This window comes from Heteronotia binoei, chromosome 20 (assembly GCF_032191835.1).
Source record: "Heteronotia binoei isolate CCM8104 ecotype False Entrance Well chromosome 20, APGP_CSIRO_Hbin_v1, whole genome shotgun sequence".
Classification (NCBI taxonomy): domain Eukaryota; kingdom Metazoa; phylum Chordata; class Lepidosauria; order Squamata; family Gekkonidae; genus Heteronotia; species Heteronotia binoei.
The window spans coordinates 24,321,513-24,348,992 of NC_083242.1; the positions used below are offsets into that span (position 1 = coordinate 24,321,513).

The 27,480-nt window shown below is 44.5% G+C and overlaps 1 protein-coding gene across 3 annotated transcripts in view; it reads left to right on the plus strand.

The window, feature by feature from the left end:
* The first annotated feature begins 10,994 nt into the window (after positions 1 to 10,994).
* Positions 10,995 to 27,480, plus strand: part of LOC132588479 (small integral membrane protein 10-like protein 2A) — a 28,137-nt gene continuing 11,651 nt past the window's right edge. For 2 of the 3 annotated variants that reach the window (XM_060260875.1, XM_060260876.1), the window contains exons 1-3: positions 11,074 to 11,228; positions 15,714 to 16,618; positions 22,598 to 22,698. In XM_060260875.1, coding sequence (XP_060116858.1) covers positions 15,791 to 16,618; positions 22,598 to 22,698 — 929 coding nt within the window. In that variant the 5' untranslated portion in view covers positions 11,074 to 11,228; positions 15,714 to 15,790. Of the gene's footprint in view, positions 11,229 to 15,713; positions 17,541 to 22,597; positions 22,699 to 27,480 lie in introns of those variants that run through there. The other variant, XM_060260877.1, reaches the window with a different exon arrangement.

A 27,480-nucleotide genomic window follows, 5' to 3' on the forward strand; every position in this document is an offset into this window, starting at 1 on the left:
AAGGCAGGAAATTCACAAATACCTCCCCCTCAGGGCCAGTTCACCCACTAGGCAAAGCAGGCATTTGCATAGGGTGCCAACAGGGCGGGGGATCCAAAATCGGCCCCTCGCCTCCTAGGCAAATTCCTATTTGTCTTCCCCCCTCTGGTGGCTCAGTGGACGGTGACTCAGTGGCAGAACATCTGCTTGGTAAGCAGAAGGTCCCGGGTTCGATCCCCGGCATCTCCAACTAAAAAAAGGGTCCAGGCAAGTAGAACCTTAGCTGGAGAGCCGCTGCCAGTCTGAGTAGACAATACTGACTTTGATGGACTAAAGGTCTGATTCAGTATAAGGCAGCTTTATATGTGTTCCCTCCCTCCCAATTTTAATGCATGGCTGAAGCTCCACGCTCCCAGGGCTCTTTCAGCTGATCGACGTGTAAAGCAGCACGGAGGCTGGCGGCTCCCATGCTGGCCTTCTGAGTGCTCACCAGAATCATCGCTGCGGGCAGCAGAGTTTTAGAGCATGTGTTAATCCGTGTTTGAAACAAAGTTACTGTGGCTCCATGAAACAGTGGGAGAAGAGACTGAAGAAGAACTGAATAAACGAAACCGTGAGGACTCCTTTCTATACGGTTCCTTTTTCTCTCCATTACAGCATTACAAGCGGAACTACTCAGGTCTCCATCCAGTATCACAAAGTTACAGGCTGTGTAAAGGCTGTTAACCTGTGAAGAAATGCTGTAGTGAATTGATTGGGGGAGCACATTTTCCTGATGTTCCTTTGTATTATTATTTTGTCTTATATTCCACTAAATCACATGCATGTACACATATTGAGAGTGTGAATATTATTGCTGATCGGTGGTTGCTTATATTTTCCATATATACACCAGTACCAGTTACTTGTATTGTATTTTTTCTCCATGGGAGCTGATCTCTAGAGATCAGAAACCAATTGCAATTGCAGAAGTTCTCCAGGCCATACCTGGAGATTGGCAGTCCACTTACATGCATAGAAAAACTCAGATACATCTATTTCCTATTCAGGAATTTAACTTCTGGGGCTGGGAGTGAGATGAAACTTTAGAATGGCAAGCAGTTTGACTTACTTGCTAACAAAAATGTTTACAGTCCACCTTGGAAAAACAAAATTGGGCACAAAAATATAGTGATTTACCGGGGGGGGCAGAAAAATGAGCACTGTCCCTGCTAAATAGGGACCATCTGAGCATATGAAAACGTCTGTTAGATGTCTGTGTGTCACGTATCTATCAGTGGCTTAGAAACCCTGATCCCCATACGTAAGAATCCTGAAGAACATGCTATTGGCTAATTCTGCTCTCCCCCACCCACCACCACCCCTGTCAGGCGAAAACCCCACCAGACAACCACTGACTTCTGAGGGAGACAGTTCTCTGCTGACAGTTTCTTCTGGGGGCTTACTGATTGCTACTCCCTTTTCTCAGGGCCCATTGTAGGAAGTCCAGGGCAGTCCTTCCCACCACCCCGCCACAAACAACACTGCCACGAAGCAAACAAGAAACTATGAGAGACATGTTCATGAGACAATCATCATCATCATTAATACTATTTCATGTTATCCTGGCCAGTGCCTGCCTCTAGGCGATGTACATCAACATAAAATACATATAAAATCAGTAGATGCAATTAATTAAAAAAGTTTACAGCCTGATGACATCCTTTGTAGCATGCAATAATTCCGTTTTTGAGGCATCAGGAGCAGAGAATCCCCGCTCCCCATGAGGGAGGGGGAGGTGCCAGCCCAACAACTGTCACTGTCCTCCAGCAAAAGTCTGGCAGAACATCTCTGCTTTGCAGGCCCTGCATAATTGTAGAAGATCCCGCAAGGCCCTCGTATCTTTCAGCAGAGCATCCCACCAGCTCAGGGCCAGGACTGAAAGTGGCAGTTGCTTTTCTTCAACTGACACAAAAGGAATGTTCATTCACAGCAGGGAGGGGCCAGTTCAACAGCAGCAGATAAACTATGCAATGTATCAAGCCCCCTTTGCACCTGCAAATACTCTGCACTCTTTCTATTCAAATTAGGCTACAGTGGGCTCATATGATAGAATGGACTTTATTCTGTCCTATGGGCCCATGGGACACAATGGACTCCATTCTATCCTATCAGCTCACTGGACAGAATGGACTCCATTCCATCCTTATGGACCCACTGGACAGACTGGAGTCCATTCTATACTATAAGCCCATTGGACAGAATGTCCTATGGGTCCATAAGATGGAATGGATTCCATTCTGTCCTATGGGCTCACAGGATACAATGCAGTCCATTCTGTCCTATGGGCTCACAGGATACAATGCAGTCCATTCTGTCCTATGGGCTCACAGGATACAATGCAGTCCATTCTGTCCTATGGGCCCATGAGATGGAATGGACTCCCTTTTGCTTTCCAGCCACCTGCAAGCGGGAGCGAGCGAAAGGGAGGCTTGCTATGGCTCCCTGACTCTCACAGCCACCAGTGGAGCGAGTCCGCCTGTCATCTGCTTGTTTTAAGAGGCAGGGTGCCATTGGAAGGCTTCCTTTTGTTCCCCCCCTGCAAGTGGGAGAGGGTGAAAGGGAGGCTTCTACTGGCTGCCTACCTGCCTGTCTGTCTTTCTGTCATTTTTCTGTCTCCATGTCTTCCTTCCTTCCTTTCATTTCCCTTTATTTCACTCTTCCCCCCCAAATTTTTTTCCATAACTTTCCCTTCCTTCCTTCCCCTCATTCTTTGTCTCTATCTCTGTCTGTGTGTCTTTTTATTTCATTCTGTCTACCTTATTTTTATTTCACTCCTTTCTCCTCATCTTTTTCCTACCGTCAGGGCTGGTGCATGGGATTCAGCAAACTAGGCAATTGCCTAGGGCGCCAGCTCCCAGCAGGGGGCGGGGGGCCCCTCCCCGCTCGCATCATCCCTGAGCCTCCTGCTCATTGTTTCTCAACTCTGAGGGATCGGAGGAGCTCCTCCGATCCCTCAGAGCCGAGAAAGAGCAGCGTTTCCCTTCCCCAGCATCCTCTGAGGGCACTGGGGAAGGGCCATGTGTGCTTTTGGCTCTGAGGGATCGGAGGAGCACCCCCGATCCCTCAGAGCGACGCTTCCCTTCCCCAGTGTCCTGCAGGAAGGTTGAGGGGAGGGTCATTTGCATAAATGGCTATCTGGCCCCGCTCAGCCTTCCCGTGCTGCAGGAAGGTTGAGTGGGGGGGCATTTGCATGGAGGGCTCCTCGAGAGCAAAAACCCCAGCACTGGCCCTGCCTACCATTCTTTCTCCGTCTCTTTCTTTTTCTTTCATTCTATCTTCATCCCTTCCTGCCACCTACACCTTCATCACCCCCCCCCCCCAATATTTTTCTAGGGGCCATTATATTACTTCCTACTACAGGCTTTACTGCTAGTTTCAAATATTCCTCACAGGGTAATGTTTTTGTGGGTTCCCAAAACCAGACTAATTGTTGTGGATTCTGTTTTTGCTACTGTTCTGACATTGCTTCTCAGAAGCATTTAGAAATACCAGGCCTTGGAACTGACAGGCAAGTTGTATGAAAGCCATTTGAACTGTCTGACTTCTAAAGACATTAATTTAGGATTACAGCTAACAGTGAAAGGCATACGTAGCTCAGATTACTACATAACAGTCTACTGTAGCTTGGGGACTTCTTCATTAATTGGTCTTTTGTTGTTCTGATGGAAAAAATGATTAAACCATTTACTACAAGTTTGGGGGAGGGGAGAGAAATAAAATCTTCCTGCTGTTGCTCAGCCATCTGTTTGCTGAGGTTAGAAGAGTGTGCCTCAAAATGTGAGTGTCTCTCAGCATTTTAGTTCCAGCTTGTTCCAAGTTGCCTAAACAGTGAGTCCAAACACCATTCTATTCAACTCAGTGTTGTCTATTATTTGTGACTGGCAGGGGCTCTCCAAGCTCTGGCAGACAAAAGTCTTTCCTAAGGCCTTTGCTGCCTGAGAGATTTTGAATTTATTTATTTAAATTTAAGTCACTCAGGATTCAGATAAGGTGTGGTTTGTCCCTGTTCTGTTCATTGTTTCCAGAAGCTGCAAGGGCAGATTAAAATTGGAATAATAAAATAAATAAAATAAGTTTTAATGCCTCTCTTAATATGCCGATTGTAGTGTCTGAGCCATCTTATTGTAGAGGGGTGACATAAACATTATGTCAGACATTGTAACTCGCCTTTATTTCTATGGTAGATAGACATGCTTGCTAGACATGACTAACCCCATTTTGTAGGCTGTTATATTCTATGCCCTTCTACTAACCCTGGGAACAGAGACATGCATTTCAAACAAGAGCAGTTGTTAACCGCAAGGGAGGAATTTCTCACTTGGTACAAAGAACATCTGGGGCTTTTGAAGCTAGCATGCCCCAAGGTAACCAGCAGGGTTCCTTCCCTGAGAAAGAGATAAGGGAGTATGGGAAGCGTCAACTGTCTCTTAGAGTGTGAGAATGGTTTTATTGTTATGCCTCCATGTACTGTACAAAAGCACAAGGCTTGGCCTTGGAAAGTATCAAACTCAATCTGCTTCTACACCAGACCGCTTGTTCTCAAATAAATGGATTAATTTTGAAACAAAATGATTCGTTCTTATTTGAAGTTCCAACGTCTGACACATTGATGTAAACATGTACCAAAAAATCCTCCGTGCTTATATTTAAATTGACTTATGAACTCTGAGTTATTAGAGGAAAATGTTGACAAAATTGGACAGGGAATGAATGCCCTTTGGATACAGTGGAGCTGCAAAACAAGGAAGGAACACCAGTGCCTTATTGTTCTGCGTTAACGTTTATATCTCACCCAGCCAGGAAAAGTCCAGCTTTATATAAATAGACATTTTATATTGGTGATATAAATTAATGAACACAAACTAGATTGAAGATATGTGGTGCTTCCTACTCTGTCAGCCAGGTCTTCTTTCAAGATTTGTTTCGGCAATGCTCCATTACCATCACAATGTACATTTACATCACTATATTATACAAAAGCTCATACCTAGAATTAAACTTTGTTGGTCAAAGATGCCACTGCACACAAATGTTCTTCTGCTTCTTCAGATCAACATGGCTACCCATCTCAACAATAGCTCCGTTTCAGATTTCTACAACTCTTAGTCCTATTACTTTATTTATTAGGTGTTCATCTCATAGATTGCATGGATTTACATTGCGTAATCCACTTTGAATTTCAGTGAGAAAAGGCAGACTACAAATAACTTCAATTAATCAACTTAAACCAATGCAGGGTTTCCCAAACTTTTTTTCCCCCCGTGGCCAGGTTATTTTTATACTTCCCCTTTATGGCCCACCAAAATTCAGGGGTGGAGCCAGTTGACAGATCGCACCCAAAGAGTGCTTGTGAATGGTTCCTCATCCTCTTGGAGAGGAGTGACAAGTGGAGTGCCTCAAGGATCTGTCCTGGGACCTGTTTGTTCAATATCTTTATAAATGATTTGGATGAAGGAATAGAGGGAATGCTTATTAAATTTGCTGGTGATACTAAATTGGGAGGGGTTGCAAATACAGAGGAAGACAGAAACAGGATACAAGATGACCCTGACAGGCTGGAAAACTGAATAAAATGAAATCAATAAAATGAACTTTAACAGGGATAAATGTAAAGTTCTGCATTTAGGTAGGAAAAATCCAGTGCATGGTTATAGGATGGAGACTTGTCTTAGCAGTAGTATGTGCGAAAAGGATCTAGGGGTCTTAGTGGATCATACGCTGAACATGAGTCAACAGTGTGATGCGGTGGCTAAAAAGGCAAATGTAATTTTGGGCTGTATCAACAGAAGTATAGTGTCCAGATCACGTGATGTGATGGTATCGCTTTACTCTGCTCTGGTAAGACCTCACTTGGAGTATTGTGTTCAGGTTTTGGGCACCACATTTTAAGAAGGGTATAGACAAGCTGAAGGAGGGCGATGAAGATGGTGAGGGGTCTGGAGACCAAGTCCTATGAGGAAAGGTTGAAGGAGCTGGGGCTGTTTAGCCTGGAGAGGAGGCAGCTGAGAGGTGATATGAAGGGCTGTCATATAGAGGATGGTGTGGAATTGTTTTCTGTGGCCCCGGAAGGTAGGACCAGAACCAATGGCTTGAAATTAAATCAAAAGAGTTTCCGGCTCAACATTAGGAAGAACTTCCTGACCTAGAGCGATTCCTCAGTGGAACAGGCTTCCTCGGGAGGTGGTGGGTTCTCCTTCCTTGGAGGTTTTTAAACAGGCTAGATGGCCATCTGACAGCAATGAGGATCCTGTGAATTTAGTGGGAGGTGTTTGTGAGTTTCCTGCATTGTGCAGGGGGTTGGACTAGATGACCCTAGAGGTCCCTTCCAACTCTATGATTCTATGACTTCGGGGGTGGAGCTGGGAGACAGGAATTATGTCATTTCCCGTGGTGTCACTTCCAGGTCAAGGGCCAAATGATGTCACTTCCAGAGCACACTGAACCAAAACTCCACCTCTTCCTGTGATGTCACTTCCAGGGCACTCCCCCAAACCTGCCTCTTCTTCTGAAGTAACTTTGTTTTCAGAAAAATCTCTCTGAAACTCATGCTGAGCCAAAATGGGGGTGGAAAGCAGGTGGTCTGCAACTTTTTCATACATTCGCAGCGTCCCCTTTCCACCCCCACACCTGCATACACCTATCTGTTTGTGTGTTCTTTTCCAGCTTGCAAGCACTCCTAATGCCCATATTCAATTGCCTGCGCCACCTACATACCCCTTCCTCAACAGCACTGGCCAGTGTATGCAGTTGGGAGTGCTGTTGCCATTGCCATCAGGAATGCCAGCACTGTGTACTGCCCACACTGGGCCCTGGCAGCTGCTCAAAATATGCTGAAACATTTCGTAGGCCCTTCCTCCAGCTGGTGCTATTAGAACTCTGCCTCAAGCTACAACCAAGTTTGCTTGATTTCAATAAAATCTTTTGACAGCTATTTTTCATACTTCCTTGCCTGAAACACTGGGAAATTGCTGTGAAAGGTAGCAGAGAATTGTACTGCAATTAATGAATTAATTTCAAGTTATATAAAGTTCATACAAGCTTTTCTGCAGTTATCCCAAAAAGGATATTTATGAGGGTCTTGCAGCTTTTTACTGGCTGTGTTTCCCATGCCTTTAAAAGCAACCTGTTCTGCAGATATTCAGCCAGTGAACTTCTTTAATCCTTTTTAATATCTACAGGAGGAATTTAATTTTGGTGTCAGACTTCTGTTAATAGCAGGAACAGTAAAATGGTGTCAAGTTCATAGTACCATTTCTTCTAGTGCTGTTAAGATATACAGCAGTAATCTCCAATAATGTCTTTCTGCCCCACACCTTTCATTCTCACTCACTCACTCACACAGATATCTCATAGAAAGGCCAGCTGGCTACAGCTGGGGGTGACAACTTTTCATTGGCAGAGCTCCTATGTCTGCAACAACAGTATGATGAATAGAAAAGTTTTAACCAGTAAAAATGGAAGGAAAGAAATAAAGAGAAAGGGAAGGAAAGGGAAAGAAAGACATGGAAAGAAAGAACCTAAGTGAAGCCATGTTGGATCAGGCCAGTGGATCATCCAGTCCAAAATTCTCTCACACAGTGCCCAAAAAGCACCAGAATGTCCAGCAGTGGGGCCAGGGCACTAGAAGCTCTCCCACTGTTGCTCCTCCCCCCAGCACCAAGAATACAGAGCATCACCTGCAGGGAAAGAAAGAAAGAAGGGGGGACAAAGGAAAAAAAAGCCTTACCATCAGATGACCTCAGCCAGCAACAATTTCTGCCATCTGGATAGCAGTTGTAATGCTGAGTGATCTCCAGCCCTCACCTGGAGATTGGCAACAGTGGTTCCCAGGAGGAAAGGCCTCTTCCTCAATGGCCTGTTTACCGTAGGAATTCCCCACTGACCTGGAAATGTACCACTAAAGGCCTCTGGGCAAGTGCTCCCCCAGCCTTGCTGTCTTCCCATCCACCCAAGTGAAGGCATGAATTCACTCATACCTCAAGGGAAGGTGATCTCTGCCATCTGGGATTTCCTAGCCTAGAATTGGCAACCCTGCAGCCTCTGCATGGGAAAAGAACAGTCTTTCTTCACAGTGGGGGAGGGGACCAAGCACCTGGAGATTGGCAACAGTGGTTCTCTGGGAGGAAATGGCTGGTAGCATCAAGCAACTGTCAGGCAGACCTGCTCTGCTGGTGGCTGTCCGAGACAGGAAGCCATTGCAAGCCTTCCTTTTGCTCCCTCTGTTTATCTGCTGGTATACTATTGCTTATTCCCAGGTATATACTATTGCTTCAGACCTACACAGCTGCCCATCTGGATCTATCCCAGGTATAAATTAGAACAGGGGTGGCCAAACTGTGCCTCAGGAGCTACCTGTGGCTCTTTCACACATATTGTGTGGCTTTCAAAGCCTCCACCGCCCTGTCAGCTGAGTTGGAGAAGGCATTTCTCTCTTTAAATCACTTATCCAAGCCAAACCAGCCTGCGGCTTGGAGAATGCATTTAAAGTTGTTTTCCTTCTACCCAGGGGTCGTTTTGTAGAAAAATAGGTGGCAGAGCTCATTAGCATATGCCACCACCACCCCAGCCAAAAGCAACCCAATGCAAGAAAGGGGAGCCCCGTGAGAGCTAGTCTGCTTGGGCTAGCTAGAGATTCAGCTAGCTCAAGCAGGCCTCGCTCTCCTGGGCTGCCCCCCTTCCCCAGTCAAAAGGCTAGCAAGCCATCCGCTGTTCAAAATCACATAAGATGTGGAGAAAGGGTGGCGCAGGCTTCTCCATGGGTTAATGAGGGCTGATGGGCATGGCAAAGGCCCTGTGGCTGGCTGCCCACCTGCTTTCCTAATTCAGGGATTGTTATGCAGCTGCACCTACTATTCAATGGACAAGGTAGGTGGGGAGGAAGAGGGGGACCTCTTAGAAAGGTTCAGGAGCAGTGCTCCTGTGAGCTTCTGCTGAATCTGAGGCCTGCTTCAACCTCTGCCTCCCCCCCATCATCCCCTGCCAGTCTTCCCTCCCTCCCTCCCTCAAACATCTGATGTTCATGTTTTACGGCTTTCAGACATGTAATGTTTATTCAATGTGGCTCATGTTAAGCATGTTTGACCACCCCTGTGTTAGATTGTACCCTATTTCGAGGTAGATCTGGTTTTGATCTAATGTAAATGAAAGAGAAGTCCACTAATTTCTACCTTCTTCCAAGAGGACGTGACATGAAAAGGAGAAGAGAACTAATAAAGCTTGCAGGAATATTGGGGGGGGGGGGGAAGCCAGATGGATAAAAATCAGTGATTTAAAAAAAAATTAAAAATGGATTTTTAAAATTTAAATTGGATTTTTAAATAAAATACTTTCAAAAGAAAAGTCTATCTAAAAGTTTTCTATTTAAGATACATTATAGTCTAAAGGTCCACGACATCATGAAATAAGGATTTAGTTTTAGTTACATATTGTGAAGCTGTATATTCAAGACAGTGTTTAAATTTTGTGGTAAATGAATCCCTTTAATCCATTCACAGTATCATGCTTTCCCAGAAGTTCCTGTAGATTATTTTGGGCAGCTTTTTTTTTATCTAGAAGATGTTACCACAGATGCTTCATTTTGCAGTTCTGAAAACTGCTGATTTGTGTCTGCAGATATAACATGCCTCTTCTTCACAGCAAAAATGTAACAAAATAAACATAGTCCTATTGGACTGCAAATCTATGCACACAGAATCAGCCCTTTAATTCTTAAGTGCTAAGTTTCAAGAAGGTCCATGCATAGAAGATTGTTTGGGTGGAATAGGTCTGAATAACTACCAGATGTTGAGCTAAATGTGAGGAGGGAGGGTCAAGCAGTGCAAATGTAAATGAATCTTTTTGAGCAGAATACTCCAAAAATTGCAAATCTTTATGAGAATATCCTCATGAAAGTGTAAGCAAATGCAAGAATACATATGCTATATAATGCTGTTCTTTTGGTTAACTAAAGCAATTTAAATTATTATTGTTAATTATTATTTTTATATTTCCAATAAAGTACAACAGAAAAGCTGTCCAAATATGAATGATTAACCTATTCAGCTGGAGACAGTTCATCTTGCAGTGATGTCGTAACTATCTATATAACTAAAAGTAACCTAAAGTTATTACATGCACTAAAGTGAAACCTTCATATAGGGTTGTAAATATCAAGGACAGCAAGAATTAGCCCTTATGTAGAAAACCATGATTTAAATCGAGTCATTAAATTTAAACCATGATTTAAACCGAGTACTTAAATTTAAATTAACTCCACCCAGGGGAAAGGACCTGCCGATGCTTTCTGTTGTCTCCCATCTCCCCCTAGTGGTCGCGTTGCGCTCCCGCCCCAAAGAGATAGGAACTTAAGGCGAGGAGACACGCAGCCTGAAGGCCCGCTACCAATGGAACGCCACGACAGGAGATAGGGTAATTGTGCCGTAATTGTTTGTCAACACATCTCATTTTAACAGAATTTGAGCGTTCGCTCTTGTTTCCCAATACGACACATACAAGTGTTTCTTCACGGGAGACCCATATGGTACCCCGATTCTGATGCATTCCCTTTGTAACCGGAAGGTCAGATTGTGGTGACACTATTATCTGGTTTGACTCTTGGGAGGGGGGCGGCGACGCTCTATCCCTCGGCATGTCTATGGTGAAAGCGTTGGAAGCGGCAGAGAAGGCTTTACTATTTCAAACGGCCTTCTAGCTCCTTTCCTAGCCTCTATACAGGGATGACCAAGGGTAGCGCGCTTGATATTTTTTTTGCCTACAACTCCCATTAGCCCCAGCCATTGGCCATGCTGGCTGGGGCTGATGGGAGTTGTAGGCAAAAAAAACGTCTGGCGAGCTACCGTTGGCCTATGAGAAGAAGAGCGTGGCCAGTAATGGAGAAGACGCCTCGAAGCGTGCCCATGACGACGGGGCGCTGCGGTGACGTCACCCGAAGCCCGCTTGCCCGGATGTAGACTGGAGGGGAGGCTCCTTGACATCCGGGACTTGGAGGAGGGAGGCTTGGCGGGGCAGGAGCGTTTATGGCGGCCACGCTGCTGCTGTCCGCCCTGGCTGCGAGGCTCTCCCAGTCGGCGGCCGCCCGCTCCTACGGCGTCTTCTGCAAGGGCCTGACGCGCACCCTCCTCATCTTCTTCGACTTGGCCTGGAAACTCCGCATCAACTTCCCCTATTTGTATATTGTCGCCTCCATGATGCTCAACGTCCGGCTGCAGGTGACCTTTGGGGAGGGGGCGCCCGCCGGGGTCTGGGCTGTACCACTTCCCAGGGCAGGTGGTCTACCTACCTCGGGTCGGGCTGTACCACTTCAGAGTGCAGGTGGCCTGCCAGGGCTGTACCACTTCAGAATATGGGAGGTTTGCCTGTGGCTGAGCTTTGCTGGATGATCCGGTCAGGTGTGGGCTATACCAGGTGGCCTGCTTGGATCAGAGCTGTGCCAATTCAGAATATGGGAGGTTTGCCTGGGTCTGAGCTTTGCTGGATGATCCGGTCAGGTGTGGGCTATACCAGGTGGCCTGCTTGGATCAGAGCTGTGCCAATTCAGAATATGGGAGGTTTGCCTGGGTCTGAGCTTTGCTGGATGATCCGGTCAGGTGTGGGCTATACCAGGTGGCCTGCTTGGATCAGAGCTGTGCCACTTCAGAATATGGGAGGTTTGCCTGGGTCTGAGCTTTGCTGGATGATCCGGTCAGGTGTGGGCTATACCAGGTGGCCTGCTTGGATCAGAGCTGTGCCACTTCGGAATATGGGAGGTTTGCCTGGGTCTGAGCTTTGCTGGATGATCCGGTCAGGTGTGGGCTATACCAGGTGGCCTGCTTGGATCAGAGCTGTGCCACTTCAGAATATGGGAGGTTTGCATGGGTCTGAGCTTTGCTGGATGATCCAGTCAGGTGTGGGCTATACCAGGTGGCCTGCTTGGATCAGAGCTGTGCCACTTCGGAATATGGGAGGTTTGCCTGTGTCTGAGCTTTGCTGGATGATCCGGTCAGGTGTGGGCTATACCAGGTGGCCTGCTTGGATCAGAGCTGTGCCACTTCAGAATATGGGAGGTTTGCCTGGGTCTGAGCTTTGCTGGATGATCCGGTCAGGTGTGGGCTATACCAGGTGGCCTGCTTGGATCAGAGCTGTTCCACTTCAAAATATGGGTGGTTTGCCTGGGTCTGAGCCATCCTAGATTACATTGCAGACGGAGATTTACGCTTGAGAACGAAGGTCCGTTCTCTTCCTCTCGTCTCGCAAATTACTTTGCTGGTTCCTGGTTGTTTGTGATTCTTAATGAGGTAAAAACGGGTAGAGTTCTTGTCCCTTTAGAACAGTGGTTCCCAACCTTTTTGACACCAGGGACCGGTTTTGTGGAAGACAGTTCTTCCATGGACTGGTGTGTCCACCCCAGGCTGCCCTCCCCCCATCCCTGCCCCCATGGGGGTTTTTAAATGAGGGGTAGGTGAAGGTCATGCCACAATACCCCTTCTGCTCACCCGGGATCCGGGCAGATGAAAGAGGTGGTGCTTCGGAGCTAGGCCACGCTGTCTCTTTAGTCCGCCCAGGTTCCAGGTGGGCAGAAGGGGTGATAAGGCTGCTCTGGCTTTTTTGGGAAAAGGGTTGGTAGGGCTGCTCTGCCTCACTCTGAGGCCTAGTTGCTAACAGGCCACGGATTGGGGGTTGGGAAGCCCTGCTTTAGAAATTGCATAAGAAAATGAAACCAGATGGGCAGTAGGGCAGAACTGGGCTCCTGCATTCTTACTGGTATGAAGAAGGTATGTCACCTCTTACTGTAACTTGGTCAATCCATCCCTGTTAAACTGGTTTCCTCACTGTGTATATCAGGGGAGTCAAACGTGCTGCCCAGGTGCCAAATCAGTCCTCCCCCCGGGGCTCATATCAGAAGAAGAAGATGATATTGGATTTATATCCCGCCCTCCGCTCCGAAGAGTCTCAGAGTGGCTCACAATCTCCTTTCCCTTCCTCCCCCACAACAGATACCCTGTGAGGTGGGTGGGGCTGGAGAGGGCTCTCACAGCAGCTGCCCTTTCAAGGACAGAGTCTCAGAGCGGCCTACAATCTCCTTTCCCTTCCTCCCCCACAACAGACACCCTGTGAGGTGGGTGGGGCTGGAGAGGGCTCTCACAGCAGCTGCCCTTTCAAGGACAGAGTCTCAGAACGGCCTACAATCTCCTTTCCCTTCCTCCCCCACAACAGACACCCTGTGAGGTGGGTGGGGCTGGAGAGGGCTCTCACAGAAGCTGCCCTTTCAAGGACAGCCTCTGCCAGAGCTATGGCTGACCCAAGGCCATTCCAGCAGGTGCAAGTGGAGGAGTGGGGAATCAAACCCGGTTCTCCCAGATAAGAGTCTGCACACTTAACCACTACACCAAACTGGCTCTCCACACCAAACTGGCTCTCCAGAAGGCCTCTGAATGACTGGCTGTCATCTGCTTCCTTCTCCCTCCCTCTTGCTTCCTTCTGCGTTACAGCTTGCATTGGAAAACTCTCTCAATTGCAGAGCTATTGAGTCAAGCCTCTCTTCCTTCTATTGACGGAGCCTTCTCTGCCTCCTGGTCCCCTGGGGAAGGAAGCAAAGAGTCAAAGCTTCCTTTGCCCAGTTCCCTGTGATTCCACGGGAGAAATACAAAGAAAGCATTTTTAACACCGAGTGCTAAAGTTTTAAGCATGTTTTACTTAAAAAAAAAATTATGTTTGTCTGTGTCCTTTATAAAGTTTATATCTCTGCTACCTGAGCTTAAATAGGTACACACAAGGCCCGGCCCGACATGGCCCGGCGAGGTCTCATTTATGCTGGATTCAGCCCTCATAACAAAATGATTTTGACACCCCTGATGCATCTAGTCAAATGCCTTCAATGCGGTTTCATTGATCCTGGATCTTACCTGCTAACTATGTTTGTTTGTTATCAAAGATTTCAGGTTTTCACGGCTGGTAACATCATTAGGGTTTGTAGAATCTTTCGGGCTCAAGTGCCGTGTTCTACTGGAGAAAGTTTTCCTTCCAGACGTTTCGTTCTCAGCTGCAGAGAACATCCTCAGTGGCGTTGCAGCCGGAGCAGCTCTGACCTTCTTGGCTGCTGTGCATTGAGTGGGGCCAGGGCTGCTGGAGAGCTGCTATTTCTAGGCTGGAGGGTGTGTGATGAAAGGGCAATTGGTTTGTGGATGTGCCCATTGTTTGGTGGGGCTTCCTGGAAGGGCAGTGATAAGGAAACTGGCTGTTGAATGTGACCATTGTTCTGTGTTAATTGCTGGGAGGGTTGGAAGGGGTGTGAAGATAAGGAAGATGGTTGTTGACTGTGCTGATTGTTCTGTGGAATTTGCTGGTTGTTCTGAGACTTTCTGCAATTTATAGTCTGTAGGGTGTTTTGCAGAGCTGTTTGTTTGGCTGCTAGGATGTAGGATGTTTGTTTGGCTGCTAGGATGTAGGTTTTATCCTCCTCAGGATTTGAGGTGATGGCAATTATCTATTTACTCTTGTCTGTAACTGTCTTTATTCATTTTTCCTTTCAAGGAAAATCGTCAGTGTGCACAAAAGCTTCTACCCAGAATTAAACTTTGTTAGTCTTAAAGGTGCTACTGGACTCCAACTTTGTTCTTTTGCTTCAGACCAACACAACCACCCGCCTGAGTCTGTCCCTGTAAACAGAAAATAAGCACAGCAAGGAGCAAGAGGGCAGTCAAACTCTTCTCCTTGTTGAGCTGGTTCTCTGCTCACACGGAACTTTTAATGTAAGGAGATGGTCAAAACTGGAATGGTGTGCTCCTGTTTACCACCCCATTCTCTTGCATGTATGGGCCAGGCTTCTAAAGGCTCCTTTGACTGACATGCTCCATGGAGAAGATTACTGCATGTGCTCAAGAGCTTAAAATGCTCTTGCCTTCATAGAATCCAAACTTTGCGATTGCTCTGAGGTGCCCCTGAATGAAAATAAGACTCAAGAATAAATTCTGATGATGACCTCATAATTCACACACCAGCATCCTATTGGTTGGAGTACAGTATTGTTTATGTAATCAGTATTCTGGCATCTGGTTTGTTGGCTGACAGCCAATGCTTTTCATCCCCTAAAAAAGAGCAGAAAAGTGGTTTGTAAGAGGACATATGCTGATTTGCACAAGGTAGAAGGATGTGTGCTATAAAAGTAAACTTTTCTTGAGTCTTAAAACTTTTCTGTGGACTGTCTCTAACATGGGAAGCACTTTAGGATGATGTTGTTAGGAGGAGCATAAAATCAGCCCAGGCTTTTGTATGATTGGCCTAAGTGCCTCATTCTACTGAGCTGTGAAGATCAAGAACTTCCAGGGTGGAGCTTTCAGATGTCTTTAAACACCAAGTCATGAAAGTTACATAAGAGCTTATCATTAGAACTACTATCTTTGCATAGTTCGTGGATTAACCACTAGAGACTGTAATTGGTTAACTGAGGGTGGACTAATTTTAGGCAAGGTGCTCCACTGTCTTAAAACCACTGCTTTGTTATTTTTGAGGTTCTTTAGTTCCTAGAGGAGAAAAATACCTTTTTCTTCTAGCAATTTTTTTTTGTTATGGTACCTTGATTTCCCTTTGGAAACGCTCTACTTATTCAATAAATGGGCATGAGGATGGAGGAGTCAGTGCGAGGTACTCTCCCTCAGTTGACTGTTCTAGCAGCGGTGAGTATCGTAACTGTGGTTTTGTTTTGTTTTTTGTCTTAGGTTCACATTGAGATCCACTAAGTCATGATTTATGCTGCTTCTCCAAAGCATCCCAACGTACCCTGCGGTTCTGTACAATGCAGAGTTTACAGGAGAGGCATGCCTTGCAGATCTCTTGCATGAGCCTGGAGAAGGAAGACGAGTTGGGACCTGTGCAGGTGTGCAGAAATGCCCTGAGTCAACAGAATGAGATTCTTCACTTTCCAAGGATCCGTTCGTTGGGAAGCAGTGCCCAGGAGGAAAATGGTAATATTCAACAGGAGCTGTTTTCTCTGAAGATCAGGAACTGTACTCTCTTTAAAGCTGTCCCACTGCCTCACATAGGCAACAAAATGGCCCCTTGTCGGAGTGTTTCAAGTGGCAGAGCGGGGCCTGCCAAACCATTCCTGGGATTGCTCTTCTCCCCGGAAAAGGATGTGTTTGAGAAGATGTGTAGTCGCTTTGATAATGCTGCTGTGGCAGACTGGCAGAAGAAAGCCCGTGGTTTTATGAGCGACTTGGGGGTGTGGAGCTGCTCTGGAGAGAACTTTGTTCAGTTTGCACACTTCTGGTTGTTGGAGCTGCAACACAATCAGAAGCAGCAGCTCTTGGAACTGGAAATGGGGATTATTGAGGACAAGCTGCGCCTTGCGCTTCTTCAGGGATCAGACTGTGAGGAGTTTCAGCCTCTTGATTTTAACACCATCCTGGCTGTGGCGCTGAGCGAATACCCTACAGGACTTGTCAGCAGCCAGAGTTCCTACATTTTCCTTGACTACTTAAACTTCATGTCTTCAGATCAGACACCTGGATATAAGAAAATGCTTTCGAGTATACAGTACACAGCCAGAAATGTTCAGATAGCTCAGTGGTTGCTAGCTATACGAGCATTTGTTCTTGCAAATCTCTGGCATGCAATAGTGAAGGTAAAGCCACAATAATTCTGATGCACTTCTGCTTGTTGTTTGGATAAAGTGCGTTAAAAAGTATGTTAAGGCATAGCAAGTGCCGTGAAAGAATTTCAGTAGGTATTTTGGTGTACTTATCTGGGCAACCAAAGTTCAGTGGCGTTAGAGCTGCAGTCAGGTGTCACTTGTAACTTGCCTTCAGCTGACGTGCACAAATCTGTCCCATTGCTTGGGGTGAGTGTTCCGCCTCTCTTCCTCTCTTGTGTGGAGAATCTTGAGAAGAAACTAACTCTAGTGGCCTGTGATATGAAATGCAGGTGTGTAGGTCAGCTCGGGGTGTGGGTTTACCCACACAAACTACAATTCTAAGCCAACTTAGTTTAACCTGTTTGCCTGCCTCGCATTTTTATGGTACTTAGTAGGTAGCCAGAGCTGGCTCATAGGCATAATTTCTTTGTCACACTCTCCACAAGGAAGGAGGAGCAAGGGGTATGCACTAATGTGCCGACAAGCTTGGGGGTTCATAGACACGTTGGTTTCAGTTGTGGCATCTGCCGCCTTGGGCATTTTGGGGTGAGCTGTTGAAAGGAATTTTTGTACGATTCTTTTGTTTGTGGAGAAGTTTGACTGTTTTGAAATGATTGAATAATAAGATGTAGAGCTGCAATGTTAAGTAGAGAGGAGTTAGGTTAATTACACAAGTGCCCCCAATCAATCAGGTAGCAGGATTTTTTGCTTTCTTTTGGGGGGGGCAAGTTTTATTTTCAGTATAAATGCTTAAACACACTAGGTGATAACCACCAACTTAGAGGCGTTCTCTTTCTCTTTTCAGAAGGAGGGAATACCCCTTATAAAGCGGCCCTTGCTGCGAAATATATATATCTGTGTGTTTTTTTTCCCTTCAGGGCTACTTTTAATTAAAACGCACATTTGATTAAAATTGTGGGGTTTTGTTAAGTTTACTTTAATCATATGACCACTCTTGTGTAATTGTTCCCCTACAAGCTTTAACAGGACTTTGGTTGAACGTTACACTTCTGTGGCTTGCTTAACACATTTATTTTTCTACTGAATGTACGGAGGGCAAGGAAATGCAGTAATACCGGGGGCTGTTTGCGCCAGTGTCCCACACATGACTGAAGGCATGCATTTGCTGTGAACATACTTTACGTTTTTGGGCATACACACAAAGCATTTCAGAAGTGCCCCTTCAATCAAGGGTGTCAAAGATGTGGCCCACAGGCCACATCTGACTCATGCAGGGCGTAAATGCAGCCCGCCCCCCCCCCCCCAAGCAACTTCATTCTTCCTTTCCAGGGCTGCTGCTGCAGCCACGCCATAGCTGGCTTTTCCCCAGCTCCCTTGGTGGCTACTTGCTTTCTGCTTGCCCCCCTCCTCTCTTCTCGTGCTCTCTTACTCACACATGGCATGCACACAGAAAGCTCAGTGGCTGCTTCCTGTTCTGTGTGGGAGAGAGACAAAAACAAGCCTCTCTCTTACTCACAGAAACACACAGCTTCTGTTTCCTTCTCAGGGGCTGCTGCTCCTCTTTTTTTTAAGGAGGGGTGGAAGGAAAGAGAGAGAGAGAAAACAATTTCAAGACTTGTAATGGCCAAATTGTGGCTCGGGAGCCACATGTGGCTCTTTCACACATATTGTGTGGCTCTTGAAGCCCCCACACTGCCCCATCAGCTGGCTTGGAGAAAGTATTTCTCTCTTTAAATCACTCCGCCAAGCCAGCCAGTGGCTTGGAGAATGCATTTAATGTTGCTTTCTTTCCACCTCCTTCCCCATCTTCCTCCCTCCCTTCCTCCTTTAAACTTCTGATGTTCATGTCTTGTGGCTCTCAAACATCTGATATTTATTCTATGTGGCTCTTTCATTAAGCAAGTTTGGCCAACCCTGACCTATAACATTTATTCCAGGTATAAGCTTTTGTGTGCAAGCACACTTCTCCTCCTCCTCTTTCTCTTCCTTCTAAGAGGTGGGTTTCTTTTTTTAAAGGGGGGGGGTCACTAAAGTGATCAAGTTTGATCCTGCTTTTTGAGGGAGGCTTCCATTTTAAACCAAAAAACCCCTTCCTGGTGCATTTTGCAAAAAAAGCAAAAGAGAGAGCTCTAGTCCAGCGGACTGGGAAGTTCTCAGTGATTTTTAGGAGGCTTTCAATGTCTGTGGGTTTATTGATGAAAAAAAAAAAAGAGAGGGGGATGTGGAGGAGAGAGAGATTCCTCTGAGTCTGTTCATTGCTCTTTGGCCATGCAGCTTTCCCCATTCATTTTGCACCCACTAAATTCTGTGCAATTGGAATAATCTTTTGGAGAGGTCATGGTTTTGGGGAGGTTTGGGGTGTGTATGCTTTGCTCGGGGAGGAGGATAGGAAGCTTTTTTCCTTGGACTGAATTGCCCATAGCCAGAAAATGCTTATTCTCCCTGCAAAAGTAAAACCTTTGCTGGTGAGGTTGCAGTGGCACAGAGGCAGTTTGGAGGAGTTTGATTTGCTTTCACTTTGCAAGCTGCAAACTTTCTTTTTGGGAGGTGGGGACAAGCTGGAGGAAGGAAGGCAGCTGTCTTCCTCTCAGCTGAGGAGCCAGAGTGCAGAAGGCTGCAACTTTGGAGAAGGTGGTAACTATAGAGAGGTGCTAATGGTGGACAAGAACACTATTTTACCTTATTTATTATTGGAGGCATCACATCAACAATAGCCCGCCCCCCCCCCCCCAAAAAAATCTCTTCCACACACCTCTGTGCAGAGGCGTTCTCTTGCTCAATATCTATAGGTTTCTTCAGTGCTTTTTTTTTTTTTAGCAGGAATGCAGTTCCAACTGGCTTGGTGTCAGGGGGTGTGGCCTAGTATACACATGAGCTCCTGCTGGGCTTTTTCTACCAAAAAGCCCTGTGTGAAACGATGGTGATGCCAGAGGGTGTGACCTAATTTGCAAACCCCTCCTGGGTTTCTTAAAGTAAAATTGCTTCTTTTCCCAAAATGGGAGGCTAAATAAACAAGCCATTCTCCCACAGTTGATACTTATGTGTGAAAAAATGGAAAATTTATTCTTAAATGGACATATATAAAGTTTTGGATGAGTGAAAGACAAGAAAGGCTGTTTTAAACATGATTGTGCTAGGTTTCTGTAAAAGGAAATCAGGTAGATATGTATTTGGCTGAGTGCAGGGAGATTAAATTCTCTCCCACTTCCTTCTCTGTGTCAGTACTTAGTTCTTGTGGCCCCTTCGTACATACCCAGGGAAATGGTCATTCACCTGCTATTGCCATTCATCAACTGAAATCACCTTTATCAAGTTTGTATCTCCAGTACCTGGTGTTGCATTTTATGGCATGCATGGCCTGGCCAGACAACCTCTGCCTTAAATCATGCCCTGATAAACAGCAGACTGTGTAAATGTTCAGAATTATCTGTTCTTTGCAGAATGTCGGAAGGTTATTTGCTGTCATAACATTAGCAGAGCTTTTTATTCAGAAAGTCTTTCTGATTCCTAATGGGCACCTATGTGTTTCTCTTAAAGGACTCTGTAGGTAACATTTCACTGATGCAGAATAGCAACTTTCCCCATGGCTTCTTCCAGAGTGTCCAAAAAGTGGTATTTATCTGAATGCTGTTGTGACTTGTCTGCACAGAGATCTAGAATTAATACACGTTTTCGAGGTTGACTCAGCTTTCCGTCCTTCCGAGGTCGGTAAAATGAGTTCCCAGCTTGCTGGGGGGAAAGCGTAGAGGACTGGGGAAGGCAATGGCAAACCACCCTGTAAAAAGTCTGCCGTGAAAACATTGTGAAAGCAACGTCACCCCAGAGTCGGAAACGACTGGTGCTTGCACAGGGGACCTTTCCTTTTTTGAGTGCTTTACTTGACATTCCGAAGACCTACTTGGAAGTGCTCTGCTGCCCAGTTCTCTGCCAGCCCCCTTGCTAAGCTGTGAATTGACACATATTAGTAGTCTGTCTCTGTCAGCTTCCAATTTCTTTAGCACTTGGGAGAAAAGAAAGATAGATACTTCCTTCTCAGCAGTTACCTGTAGGGGCACTTCTAATCTTGCATTTCTTGTACCTTGTGCTATAAGACGGGCAGCAGAATGCCAGGGTTTCTTGGGTAGAGGTTATTTCCAGGTCTGTTGCATTAGATCTTTTAACCAAAGGTACTGAGAGCTGACTGTGGCCAAATTTGCCACTTTATTGTGTGGTTAAAGGCCAGAGGGCAGAACTGAGTAATAAGTTGCTGGTGAGGCAAGTTTTTGGCCTGTTTGAGGAGCATCTCTCTCCCCCTCTTTTAACTTTTGGAAGTGTAATATTACCTGTGCACATTCTTTTATTTTTGGTGTTCGAGCCTCTTGAATGCCAGCAGATAAATTGGGGCTTTTGTCAAAACGGACACTTTGAAGTAGCAAACTGCAAAGCTGTGAGGAAGCTGTTGCACTTTTAGATAGACAAGAATTGCACTTTTAGATAGACAAGAATTGACATTTTTATGCTGATGACAGCCTGGCGAATGTTATTAGTAACTTATAATTAATACTGCGAGCAGGAGCCTTTTCCAGACTCTGAAATGTTCAAAAACAAATATAAGTAACACAGTTTTGAAAGGAATTGTCCCAATGGCTTGTTTAAAAACTTCATAATAATCAGAGACATAGGTACTGCTGAATGGCCCAAAACATACAAGGGAGATTTGGTTGAAGCACCCCTCCTCTTTTCCTTCTGCTTAAAAAAGGGACTGAGTTACAAATATGATATGTCTCAGATCTCTGGTGTTAGAGATGGGATTTGCTGTAAGAGAGGCTCACATCAGCTCATCTTTAATCTTTAATGTCATAATGGTTAAGCAATTATTGATCATGGCCAGCATGCAAAGAACTGAGGTTCAATCCCTGTGTCCAAAGGGACTTGAGATATTGAACAGAAACTCCCCCCCCCCCCCAAGCCGTGTGACAAATCCTTTTTGAAATTGAAAAGACTTTTTGAAGCAAGTTGATGGTGGATTTAGAATCTGCTCTTGAAAGGAGTGGGGGCAGTTGCGCATGTCGTTAGGGATTTTTTTAAAGGGAGAAAATCATTCTAAAATGGCCCTGTATACTGTCCAAAGTGTATGTTATTTTCTAAAGTTTCTAAATGTGTCTTAATTAATTTTAATGGCACTTGCATGTCCTTGTTAACAGTGTAATTTTTTTTTTTTGCCTTGCTGATTAAAAAACCTGAAAGGGAATTGAAACATTCTAGCAAAAACCAAAAGGAGGCTTGATTTGGTAAAGTTATGAACAGCGTGATCCAAAACTCTTTTAAGCTCAGTTTAATCACAGTGTAGCCTTCCAGTGTGTTCAGTGGGGCAAAAGCATCTTTTGTATTTCTGCACTTTATATTTGCAGCAAATCTACTCTAACAATTTCTCTTGCACTATTAGAATTATTTAACTGTCAAAGAAAGCTTGTATATAGTGTTGTTCTTTGTCTTTTGGAGGTAGGTAGACTTGGTATACTTGCTCAACATGAAATTATCTAAAAGCATCAGAGTATCAGTTTAATATTCTATACTGAATGGCTTCTGCTCCAGAAAGAGGACTTAAAAATCTGAAGGAAAGGTTGAGTTGCTGTGGGGTCAAGGTAGTTGGGAGGAATAATGACTGACTGTTTTCAATAAATCTTTTTTACAGTTTGCAACTGAGCTCTGTAAAGTAGTCTCACAGTGGCGTGTTCACACTAAAGCAAACTGCGGTTCTCAGAACAGGGTTTGGGGGAAGCTGGAGCATTGTGGGGAATTGTTTCATCTACATAATGTGTATTTGAGGATTTATTATACTTTAGCAAAGTAATTTTAAAGTACCGGGCTGGATTGAGATATCATACATGGACTCTGGGATGCACTGTTCATGACTTCTAGATTTTTAGAAGATCTAAAGGTGTGTGTGTGTGTGTGTATTTAAAAACTGACAATAATTCAAGTGAAGTTGTAAAATTGACTAAACAATGTCATGCTTTTAAAATTCAGTTCTATAAGGTATTGATCAGTACCCAGATCTCTTCTGAGCATCATGTCAAGAATTCTGTTTCCAGTGCTAAAAGGCAGTCCTGTGACGTGGTTAAAGAAAGGTAAGAGAACTTGCATTCTTGAGAGAGAAGGAGAGAGAAATACTCTTCAGTAGTCTTCATTTTTTTGCATATTGTGTTTAATTAAAACTGATGCTAAGGCTGCAGTGCTTTGACTGAAGGCGCTGTACATGATCTACCAGGTTCCATAAGTTTCAGATGAACGTCCCGTAAAGTTCCTGGAGGATATTGACCGTCATTAAATTATGCTTTTATATACAGCCTTGACTCTCAGTATGTGCCTGTACTAATTTTCATGTATATTGCCAAAAGCTGTCGTAATGATGATGCTCTTATGCTTTATCTTGTCTTTAGTGGTTTTTTCCTGAAAACACACACAAGGCTTTATATAAGAGGACTTGCTTAATTTCAAATACAGTGGTTGTGCTTTTGGAATCATGGCAGAGCCATGCAGTGCTGAAATGCCTATGGTACAGGTAGAAAGTACATGAGCTTGTCTCAGTATTTGATAGTGCTGTAAGGCAGGGGTGGCCAACGGTAGCTCTCCAGATGTTCTTTTGCCTACAACTCCCATCAGCCTCAGCCAACATGGCCAATGGCTAGGGCTGATGGGAGTTGTAGGCAAAAAAATCTGGAGAGCTACAATTGGATACCCCTGCTGTAAGGTTTCATTCCTCAGACATCCCTCTGCTGATTTCAGTGGAACTTATTTTCAGTATCCTCACGGACAGAAGGATCTGCCGTCTTTTAAACACTAAAATTTTAAGGGGCTCAGTCCATTTGAGAAACGGACACTGAACCTGCTCATGGAAAGATTCTGTCGTGCTCTCCCCACCACCACCAGTGTGTATACGCAGGCTGCCTCTGCAGTTGTCATGCCCAAACTCAGCTGGGTAAATCACAATGTTTTTGTATTTAAAAAATAAAAAGGGAATTCATGTCTGGTACTTGTGAGCTGCTGAATTTTAAGATCTGACATGGACCTGTTGAGAAAGATGCATTTTATTACAAAATATTTATGTAACAAATGTGAACGTTTTAAAAATGGAAGGAGAAAAGTTTATGTTTTGTACAGCTGTGTGCATTTGTTGAAACTCTTGTTGGAATTACTCCCTTAAACCACAGGAGGGAGGCAGTGGTCAAATGATTTCTCTTTCCTTTTTGGGCCTGCCTTTCAGGATCATAAGACCATCTGTAAACGTGCTGCATTAAACTACAAATTGATTTCTCACCATTGTATTTATAAATTGGTGTAGTGTGTCCAAATGAAGGCAAAACACTTGTTGTGATGGTTTAACCCTTGAACACGAAATGCTGCTGGATGGTCATATGAAATTGTGTTTCAAAGGAGAAATAAAAGTTTTGTGTTGCAAACCTTGAGCAGCTTGGCTTCTTTCCTGTCTTGTTTCTTAGCTTCATTGCAAAGTCTCTCTTGGACCTTTATTACAAGAGATGAAAATAATCTTGGGTCATTGTCAATGATTTGCTGAAATATCTGGGAATGATTTGGTTAAAGTGGGGGTAAAATACACAGTTTTACACATTGTTTGCATCAATTTCGAAGCTGTGTCTGAGGTGGGATTTATTTTTGAACCTCTTGTTCTCTCAGTAACCCAAACCCAAAGAATTTTCAGAATTTTCATACACACTAATAAGTTTCAAGACCATACAGATAAGCTTTATTAAACTCCCAAGTTTCTTCTTTCCAGACAAAAGGCTTAATAATATATATATAGAAAAGCAAAGCAATAGATAGCATAAGTGCATTTGTTCATACCGTTATACAGTTAGAATTCAGTTCTATAGTCAAGCCTAGTTCCATAGTTAAGCACAATTCTATAGTCAAGCACTCTATGAAAAGTCCAAGTCCCTATTTCAGGGACTACACCCTGTTCAGTCTACATTTTCCTGGTTAGAGTCTAAGTCCCAAGTCCCACCAGTTTGGCATGACCAGCATAGAGGCAGCCTCCTGTCTCTAGTCAGATCAGACACTTCTGCTCAAAATTTCAAGGTTTATAAAGGCTTTCCCCCCGGAAACTTTATCACTTATCTCTATTTCATCCTTATCTTATATACAGAACCCCCAGCTGCACTTGCAGATGGTCAGTTATCTTCACTCTTTCCAGTTCCTGCTCATACCATATAAGGCTTAAGGCTGTCCTGAGCCCTTACCTTTCACCTAGTTTCTAGCAGCTAACTCTCAGGGTAAGCTGCTAGAAATATGAATGCATAATAGTGCTGGATAGCTTGTGGCTCTTGTGGCTAATTTCTTAAAAAGGACCAACCCCAAAAGAAATTCTGCCACATATTCCCTCCTTTTGGTTTTCTTTATGAAACAATAACACATTCCCAATTATCTATCTCATTAAGCTCAATATCTGTTGATACATAAGATTTCTTACAGCAGAATTTTATACAAGATCTTATACATACAGAAACAGCTTACACAGCAAACAGAAAAAGTCACAAATCAGAGTACAATCATTTCATTCTTAATTGCAGTCTTCCATCATCCTGTTAAATTAGCAAACCATGAAAACAGATCATAAACTCCAGTTTCAGACCTGCCTCAGTGTCCATATGTTGTTATATGGTACAGGGTGCCAGTTCAGATATGAGGCAGTGTGTTGTTGTTCAGTCGCACAGTTGAGTGCAACCCCATGGACAAAGTCACGCCAGGCCCTCCTGTCTTCCACCATCCTCCGAAGTCTGTTCAAATATGTGTTTGTTACATCAGTAACGCAGTCCAGCCATCTCATCTTTTGCCGTCCCCTTCTTTTTCTGCCTTCTATCTTTCCCAGCTTCAGGATCTTCTCCAGTGAGTTCTCCCTTCTCATTTGGAGGCCAAAGTATTTGAGCTTCAGCATCTGACCTTCCAGGGAACAGTCTGGGTTGATTTCCCTTAGGACTGACTGATTTGATCTTCTTGCAGACCAAGGGACTCTCAAGATTCTTCTCCAGCACCACATCTCAAAAGCATCTATTCTTTTGCGCTTGGCCTTCCTTATGGTCCAGCTCTCACAGCCATACATTACTACTGGGAATACCATTGCTTTGACTATACGGACTTTTGTTGGCAGGGTGATGTCTCTACTTTTTATTATACTGCTCAGGTTCGCCATAGCTGTCCTCCCAAGGAGCAAACGTCTTTTAATTTCATGGCTACAGTCACCATCTGCAGTGATCTTGGATCCCAGAAATGTGAAGTCTGTCACTACTTCCATGTCTTCCCCTTCTATTTGCCAAGGTGTGATGGGGCCAGATGCCATGATCTTAGTTTTTTTGATGTTGAGTTTCAAGCCTACTTTTGTGCTCTCCTTTTTCACCCTCAACAAGAGGTTCTTTAGGTCCTCTTCACTTTCTGCCATTAGAGTGGTATCATTTGCATATCTGAGGTTGTTAATATTTTCCCCGGCAATCTGAATTCCGGCTTCTGCTTCATCCAGGCCAGCGTTCCACATGATGTATGTATATAAATTAAATAAGCAGGGTGACAATACACATCCTTGTTGAACTCCTTTTCCTATTCTAAACCAATCAGTTGTTCCATATCCCATTTTGACAGTTGCTTCTTGACCCTTATGCAGGTTTCTCAGGAGACATGTGAGGTGGTCTGGTACTCCCATCTCTTTAAGGACTTGCCACAGTTCGTTGTGATCCACACCATCAAAGGCTTTAGCATAATCAGTGAAATGGAAATAGACGTTTTTCTGATACTCCCGTGCTTTCTCCATAATCCAGTGAATGTTGGCAATTTGATCTCTAGTTCTTCTACCGCTCCGAAACCCAGCTTGAACTTCTGGTAGTTCCCGATCGACATACTGCTGAAGCCTAGCTTGTAGGATCTTTAACATGACCTTGCTGGCATGTGAAATGAGTGCAATGGTGCGATAGTTTGAACATTCCTTGGCATTACCCTTCTGGAATATAAACTGACCTTTTCCCATCCTGTGGCCACTGTTGCATTTTCCAAATTTGTTGACATAATGTGTGCATCACTTTAACAGCATCATCTTTTAGGACTTTGAATAGCTCAACTGGGATACCATCATCTCCGCTCGCTTTGTTGTTAGTAAGGCCCATTTGACTTCACACTCCAGGATGTCTGGCTCAAGGTCAGCGATTTCACTGTCATAGTTGTCAAGGACACTGAGATCCTTCTTGTATAATTCTTCTGTGTATTCTTGCCACCTCTTCCTGATCTCATCTGCTTCTGTTAGGTCCCTACCGTGTGCAGACTGCCAAAACTGGGCAAAAATCAGACTGATGGGTATAAAGGTCTGGCCCATGTTAGTTTGCATGGCACTGTAATATCTTTACTCTGACAGATAAGGAATATTAGCCATATTATCTATTCAAGAAATAAGAAATATTGGCTGCATTGTACCATTCCGTATAACTCCCTCCTGTCTTCCAAAGGGGCAGTAAGATCTGTAGCTGAAATCTAGCTAATCATGTTCACCTGAGAAATGAGCCCCCTCTTATATTTTACTATTCACTTCTGGGTAAAGTACCTCACTTGGAACCGTTGAAGGCAGATATGTCTCAAACATTATGCTCCAATAAATGATTTAGCCTTCAATACACTGTGAGTCCCCTAGTTTTGGCACAACAGGACTTCTTGAATTGCACCCTCCCTGTGGCCAGTTACAACTCAAATTGGACAGCCATCAAACCTGCACAAGTGTTTTTATTTATACTCATTTGCAGGTTTGTGACTAGCTGTGAAAGATATCTTGTTTCTGTCATGTTTATCAGGTAAAATTTCTCCCGGGTTGGGAGATTTCAAGGGACATGTAAATCAGGATACAAAGTATGGTTCAA